Source organism: Rhipicephalus microplus, chromosome 1, assembly GCF_043290135.1.
Source record: "Rhipicephalus microplus isolate Deutch F79 chromosome 1, USDA_Rmic, whole genome shotgun sequence".
Lineage (NCBI taxonomy): Eukaryota > Metazoa > Arthropoda > Arachnida > Ixodida > Ixodidae > Rhipicephalus > Rhipicephalus microplus.
Window position 1 is genome coordinate 234,581,518 of NC_134700.1, and position 8,114 is coordinate 234,589,631.

Here is an 8,114-nt window from a genome sequence, read left to right on the forward strand (position 1 = left end):
TGGCTACCATGAGGCAAGTCTTCCGGTACTTCTCTGTAGGAGGTGCACGGGGATTGAAAATGGCCTTTGACGTCAGTGGGAGAGTGAAATGCGAGAGGAATGTGTTTTTCTCATCTTTTGCTGGTCTTTTAAAGCTTGAGGGCTAATAACTCTTGTTACCGTGTGCAGTTTTCAATAATTCTTTTTGTGTTTAAGTATACGGCACTACACAAACTTTAATGCTGTAAAATGCAGACAAAAAAGTGTCGCAGGGCCCTTTTAAGCATACAGCTAGCTAACCTATTTCATGATGCATGCTGTTTTTGTAATGTCTTATACAACTAATCAAAATTAGATACTATTTTTTGACCTCTAGTATGACCTCCAAGCATCATAACAGAGCAGGTGTGGTGACACACTGCACGTTTATTTGGCCCCCATCTTAATGGCACCAAGGTGGAATAGTGGAATAAAGAACTGTTAAATAAAAAATTGCAAGCTGCACAAGTAATCTAGTAATTTATTGTTTCACAAGTTAATTTACTATTTTCATAAATTATTATATTTACAGTGGGACAACTTCATTTTCTTTGTTTAGAACCTTGAGGAATTAAGTTTGTGCTCTCGGATGGTTCTCCAGCCGCATGATGTTGCAGCCGTACGATTGCATATTGTTCTAGATCTGTATAATGCCCGAATGAACTTTTCACAAATGTCCAAATTTTGATCACTTGAATGCCAGATTTATTTTGTGTGCCTCGCCTTCACTGCACAATTAATGACCTATCCCCCTCCCCTCCCTCTTAGCTTTGTGGGGGGGGGGTTTAAAATGAGACATACACGTCTGCAAAGGAGTCAAGCTTGGAAGGCACATGCTTGTAGGTGTGATCGGCTATTCCAGATTTCTTGTGATCAGCGGCATATGCATGACCTATAGATGCGAGCTTGCGCTCCAAAAGTGTGACCTGGCAGGTCACAGGATTTTTAAATCAATGCATGCTTCAGCTGCTTGACTGACCACTTCGTACATCTTCTTTGCAGCAAAGTAAAGCAAATCCGACTGTTGTCAATTAAAGGGATCCTGAAACGATTTTGTACAAACACATTGGACTGGTAGACCGAGTCCGAAGGGTTATTTACAAACCAATTTAAGCTCTCTGTGTAAATTGTAATTTATTACATCGCTTTAAAGCCCTGAATCGCTGCAGATCACTGCGGCTCGTCCAAACACGTTTTCAACTGCCCATTCACAGAACGACAGGCTCTGCCCACTTGATGTTTCACTGTGGCTCCTGATCTGATTGGCTGTGGAGCGTGCCGCACAGGCCCCGTGAAAGCTGAGCTTAGCCCTGAGCACTCGATGCAAGAGTTGAGATTGTTACTTACAGCTTCGTTAATAATGGTTGTTACAATTGAATTATGGTGATAATGATTTGCTCCACTAGTGGTCTAACCAAAAATGGAATGTAAAAACTGTTTCAGGGACCCTTTAATTTGTGCTTCCAACAAATTCATGTGCAGTGTAAGATATGGAAACAATACAAATTGGCGACGTATGAAATGCGGACTGTGTGAAACGTGAATATGGTATTTACTCTGAAGTAGGGAACGCTTGTGCACGTTCGCATATGTGGCGAAATGCAACAGCATCATAATGAGATTGGAAGCGGTGCAGATTATACTCACTCCCATGCCATTAGCAGTGTGTATTCATGCTGAGTATATTTGCTCATGGTTGTAGGTGTGGTGCCGGAGTACCAGTGTGCCATCAAGCGAGAATCTAAGAAGCACCAGAAGGACCGGCCCAACAGCACAACACGAGAGAGCCCCTCGGGGCTGATGGCGCCATCGTCCATGGGCGGTGGTGTGAGCCCCAGCAGCCAGCCATTGGGTGGTGGAGGCAACTCTCTGGGCAGCAGTAGCAGCAACCACGAAGAGGATAAGAAGCCCCTGGTGCTGAGCCCAGGTGTCAAGCCTCTCACTTCATCTCAGGAGGACCTCATCAACAAGCTAGTCTACTACCAGCAGGAGTTTGAGTCGCCTTCTGAGGAGGACATGAAGAAGACCACGGTCAGTGGAGCAGACGAAAGCTATAAAGCTGGCCATGTAGTCTAAAATGGTTGCTTTTGCTTATGAACAATGATCTTGTGGAGTGCACACTGGTTGGAGGAATGAGAGGAAGCTCTCTATTCAGTCCTGCTGCAGGCTACCATATGTAGTCGCTAACGGTCATGTACACTCTCTCACTTTCTTACTCCTATCCCCTTGTGCTAGCCGACACTCGCTCTTGACGTAATGGTCACTATTATTTAGACTTTCCATAAACCTCTAATGCTCTTACTCGCATTGAATCTCACTCTATGGCATTCATTCACATACGAATGTCGACTCGCACTGACCGTCAGTAACTTGCACCCAATCACCATCACAATCGCTGGCATTGGTCCATATTCACATAATCCAAAACTCTGCTCACACTGTCCACATACATGCATCACTTGCAGTAGCTTCACCTGGCTTATGATTAATACTGCAGTCAGTCAGCAAGAGCTGGGAAGTCGCCAGCAAAACTGGGCATTCTGTCCTACTCTGCTCTAGACTCTGCATTTGATGCAGTATGTGGGTTACAATACATTTGTCAATCATAATGACAAGTCGAGTGTGCAACACTAGCAGCTTTTGGGAACAATATTGTATTGTGTGTGACCACTGAACTTTGTATGTATTAATACCAGTGTAACATAATTTTTCTGTAGTCTAATTGAGCAATACGTTCTGGCATGCTAGTTTGTTCAGTGCCATTAAACATGCTCAAAACTGCGCGAAATGAGCAGTGCAAGAGTTAGAAGACGCACATTGCGCTCGTGTTCTTGTGTGTGTTATCTTACTCGTGTCCTGGTCATTATGTGCAATTTAAGACGATTTTATCAGTAGTGTAACCAATGTGCCTTGATATTGTCTGAAGCTGACATTCGTTTAGAATTGTTGCAATTCGTGACATCATTCATGTTATTGCGTTTTGTAAATTTTATGGCACATGTGAGCCTCAATAGCAGTAAATTTTGTATGTGCATTTTGAAAGTGCCATTCTATGAATGGACATCTTCATCTTTTTGTAACAATGGGGTATGTGATAACGTAGCTAGTGATGGCACATTAGCTTGTTCCTCTGATGTTAATGTGCAACATTGTGTGGTGCATGCAGCCTTTCCCTCTGGGAGACAGTGAGGAAGACAACCAGCGGCGATTCCAACACATCACCGAGATCACCATCCTAACAGTGCAGCTCATTGTGGAGTTCTCCAAGCGGGTCCCCGGCTTTGACACATTGGCACGAGAAGATCAGATTACTTTGCTGAAGGTGGGAGCCTTTTCCTTAGATATTTATGCAACTCTTATTTCACTGCCACTTGCATTTTGAACATACAATTACACGATGATACGCTTGCCTGGTCAGATGAGGCTGTTCTTCAATGTAGCATAGGAATGGTGTGTCCATTTCATTCTTAATGCAATTCAGACAAACTTTCGTTTTCTACTTCATGGCAGTGCATTTCTGGCATCGAACCTTAGGATCATCTGTAAAAACTGCATAAGGAAATGCCTTTTCTGATACAGATGTTCTAAGTATGCCTCAAAAATCATACATGCATATTATTATTCCAACAGAGTAAACCCCCCTAAAAAAACTTTCCTTGGAGACTTTGGAGTTGGTGAGCTGTTGTAAATCAGGGATTTAATCGAGTCGAGCAATAAAAATGGTGTACCACATGTGCAAACAGTTTCGAGTCCTTATGTAATTGTGGGCAGCTTCTAATTGCGAGCGTGCCAGCAAATTCACCTGTATCTGCTGAGTGAGATTGGTGTCATGCCGTGATATTTGCCTCGCACTATTAAGCTGCGTTCACCATAGTCAAGTTCATATCAACGGAATGTAGGTTGCAATAGAAGCGTAGGCATGAACCTATGATTTGTTACGAAGTGGCAGCACAGTGGTCTTGCTGATAACACGGGTTTGGCAGTATGAGTCAACCATTGTGACAGGTACTTGAAAATCGCTCAGTCACCTTGCTCTTGTTGCTTTCAGGCTTGCTCCAGCGAGGTGATGATGCTGAGAGGTGCCCGAAAGTATGATGTGAAGACGGATTCTATCGTGTTTGCCAACAACCAGCCGTATACTAGAGACAACTACCGCAGTGCCAGTGTGGGCGATTCAGCGGATGCCCTGTTTCGTTTCTGTCGCAAGATGTGTCAGCTGCGAGTGGACAACGCAGAATATGCACTCCTCACAGCCATTGTCATCTTCTCTGGTGAGTACGAGCAATATCTCCTTCTGGTTTGCTCAAACTCCGTCAATTCTAAGCGTGGAAGGATTGCAAAGGAAATCAGGCAAGGAAATGGGGGCAACATAAGATTGAATGGTTGCTCTTGCCTTCTCTGCGAACAGTTGACAGGCGTTGAGAAATGGAAAAAAGGAGGGTGGAATGGAGCCACGGTTTGCAACAGTTTGCTCTGTTGCATTAGATTTTAGGAGTTAGACCATGATTGTTCCCACTTGAAATCCAAACAACTCTTTTTCTGCCCCTTGGTGAATGCCTGTGCAGGGATATCACTGTCAGGCTTCTGCAGAATATAATAATATTATAACACAATCAACAATTACTCATAGTAGCATTACACTAAGTAGATTTGCTGATGGTGCTTGGGACGGATATGCAGTTGCAGAAGCCTAACTGCAAATCCTGGCAATTTGTTACTGGATTGTTCTATCGTGTCCAAATGATTGTTTTGTCATGCTTGGCCATTTTAACAAGATCATGGCATTTGGTCGCTATTCTGCTATCACAGCAGAGCAACTGTTCATGGACTGTCCATATGCTGTAACAGCTCTTTAATACAGATTGCATGGTACCAGAAAAACTGTCCAAATTAACCGAATGCTGAATTATTGAAAGTATTGAGAAAATAATAAATAAATACCTATTATATTAATGCACTTTCATTTTCTTGAGAGAAATGTGTAAATACAGTAATTGCTTTGAATAAGAGCAGTGCGATAGCTGCAATATATTGCAATTTTGTGACTTTGTTCACAATGTGGCTCAGGATCTTTGTGTCTCAGTAGGACACATGTTCCGAATCCTTACCTTATTACGTACCAGCAACGCGATAGTGGATGGTGGCTTCGCCTTTCTGTGAGCCTGGGGTCATATTGACTGTCTGCATACGCTATTTTTCTTCCATTGCGTTGCACATTCGCGGCGCTTTATGCTTGGTGCTGTCAGAGGATTGTCCGAATCGCTTGAGTTGCAGCTGGTATATGACTGAATTAACTGAGAGTTTGATGCCATTGAAAAAAGTACCAGCTGGCCAGGACCCGTGAACATACTGAGTTATCAGATTTTCCCAAATTAACGAGTAATTGATATGTGGAGCTTAACGTCCCAAAACCACCATATGATTATGAGAGGCGCCATAGTGGAGGGCTCCGGAAATTTCGACCACCTGGGGTTCTTTAACGTGCACTCAAATCTGAGCACAAGCGCCCTCAACATTTCCGCCTCCATCGGAAATGTAGCCGTCGCAGCTGGGATACGATCCCGACACCTGTGGTTCAGCAGCCGAGTACCTTAGCCACTAGACCACCGTAGCGGGGCCAAACTAACAAGTATCAAATGAACAAGCTTTTACTGTAGTGGGCTGTCCATTTCAGTCGCTGTTGATTGACTGGAACCTGATGAGCAGCGCGCTCCTGGTTTGTGGTTCGTTTTTCTTTCGGCGTCATTTCGACATGACAAAGCTTCCACAATTCTTGACAGAAATGAGAGCAACATAATGAGCCTCAACATGGGGAATGCAGCCTTCCAAGATTCACGTGTTCTTGGCTGCGCGGCTGTGCATTAGCTTTGATTTTGTAATCGTGTTAACCCTCAAATAATGTTTAGCACAGCCTCTTGTTTAACGCACCTACATGATTACATCACAGCTTGCCACTTTGTGCGGCAACTAAATGTACTCTGATGACATCAGGCCAAAGTGGACATTTCTATTAGATGGACACTTACAGAGGACTCGGTAAAATATTTTACTTTTGCCTCCAGTCTATGCTTAACATTTATGCCGATTCAGTGCAGATTCTTTTGTACCTCTATCTTTATGACATTATGATGCAAGTACTTTCTCATTGCAATTGCTAGGAACTAGTCAAGCTGTTTATTGTTGCAGTGTTTGGCCCTAGCATCCATCTTCATACTGTATTACTCTGAAATAACTGACTCTATTCATTGCACTGCAGAACGGCCAGCACTGGTGGACCCATGCAAGGTGGAGCGCATTCAGGAGTACTACATTGAGACACTGCGCATGTACTCGGAGAACCACCGACCCCCGGGCAAAAACTACTTTGCCCGGCTGCTGTCCATCTTGACAGAGCTGCGCACCTTGGGCAACATGAACGCCGAGATGTGCTTCTCGCTCAAGGTGCAGAACAAGAAGCTGCCACCGTTCCTGGCTGAGATTTGGGACATTCAAGAGTAGTAGTGGTGGGGGTGAAGGGGTGACTATACTGGGCTCTGCTGTGGACTGCCTGCAAGTGGCCCATCTTCTGGCACTGCCACAATGTGTAGGCGTCGTACGTCTCATTGTCAACGCTACTGAAAACACGGCTTTGGCCAACCTTCTGCTTTCCACACTGTCAACCATGTGCATGTTTGACCCAGTTGGTGATCCGCTGCTGCTGCTAAAGCATAAACGTCGGGGACAAAGCGCCAACTTGTATTTTTCGTCCCTCGTCTTTGACGTTTGTGCTTTAGTAACATCTGTCAGCCATACTTGCTGCACCGTTTGTGTGCCGGATGTAGGTCAGCAAATGCAACAGGCCAGTTTCACAATGGTTTCTGAAAGAACCAGGTGAAATCAGTCCGGTGAGGGCAAGCACATCATTATTATATTATCAGTCGTGTGTTTGCACTTCTTAGAAGGCTACTTCTCATTCTTGTCAAGACAAAAATGATTCTTTCCTGCTAATGCAGATTGATCTCCTTGCTTTTTATGATACTAATTATCTCTAATGCATTGGTCATTAGCATTTTAGAACTTCTCAAGGGGAAGGGTCTTTTTATTTCACTTTGCACGCTTTATCTTGTCACTGACAACCAGCTCATCATGAACAGCACGAGGAGCGGGTTCGATTGGCAGCCACAGCATCGGTGTTACGATGGGAATTATGATATGTGTAAATATGCATCACTAAGATTATGGGGTGGAGTAAAGAATTCTAGGTTGTTATTAACGATAGATTGAGGGTCCCCCAGAATGGCGTGCCTCATAATTCTGATTTTTGCCAGTATAACCCTAAGAATTCAGTTTTATTCATTTGAGGACTTGAATGAATTTGCTGTAGAAAGTAATGATGAGACAATAACTGAATCGTGGCATAAATTTATCTGTATTTTATGCATGTTTTATGGCTCGTAGTTTATTGCTCCTGATAGCGCATTGATTACTGAGGTTTTGATATGTGTTAAGAAACAGCTGATGTTCAATCAGTAGGCCCCACTCGATCACTCAGTCAGCGTCAAACTGGGCTGTGAAAGCTCATCAGTTTTTTACTTTATTGTGCTTTCCTTATCTCACTGCGTTTCTTCAATGTTTTCTTGAAATTAACGGTGATTTTATTGGCTTCCATATAATGCCAGTATAGTTCATGGCAACATTGACAAGCTTTTTCAATTATTGTAAGAACAGGCTCCTGAATTTTGTTGCAAGAGAAACTGCATGTCAAGCACGACAAAATGGATAGCATGGCTGACAGTGTGGACGTGATGCCCGATCCGCGTACTTGACCGACTACAGTGGTTACATCGGGGCGGCTGCGGCTTCTGTCCAGACTTGGCATGCTGTGACGGCATCACGCGGACCGCAGAGCCTGATTGTAGTTCTAAGCTGGGAATCGGATCCTGTGGGTCTGGCCAGCAGCTCTTTCCTTTTTATTATACTTTTTTTTTAAACTTCCAGGCTTTGCTGTTTAGTGTACATTTTTGTTGCAGTGACTAACAGCTCCAGAAGGGCATTCTTGAGTGTTGCGGGGAGGAGCGCTGGTGAAGGAAAAGGGCGAACAATAACGATCGGAACTC

At 43.9% G+C, this 8,114-nt stretch overlaps 1 protein-coding gene across 2 annotated transcripts in view; it reads left to right on the forward strand.

Moving 5' to 3' along the window:
• Positions 1-6,750, forward strand: part of EcR (Ecdysone receptor) — a 180,720-nt gene extending 173,970 nt beyond the window's left edge. For both annotated transcript variants that reach the window (XM_037412300.2, XM_075891619.1), the window contains 4 exons: positions 1,721-2,049; positions 3,185-3,340; positions 4,067-4,289; positions 6,275-6,750. In XM_037412300.2, the coding sequence (XP_037268197.1) occupies positions 1,721-2,049; positions 3,185-3,340; positions 4,067-4,289; positions 6,275-6,516 (950 nt within the window). In that variant the 3' untranslated portion in view covers positions 6,517-6,750. The remainder of the gene's footprint in view (positions 1-1,720; positions 2,050-3,184; positions 3,341-4,066; positions 4,290-6,274) is intronic.
• The last annotated feature ends 1,364 nt before the right edge of the window (positions 6,751-8,114 follow it).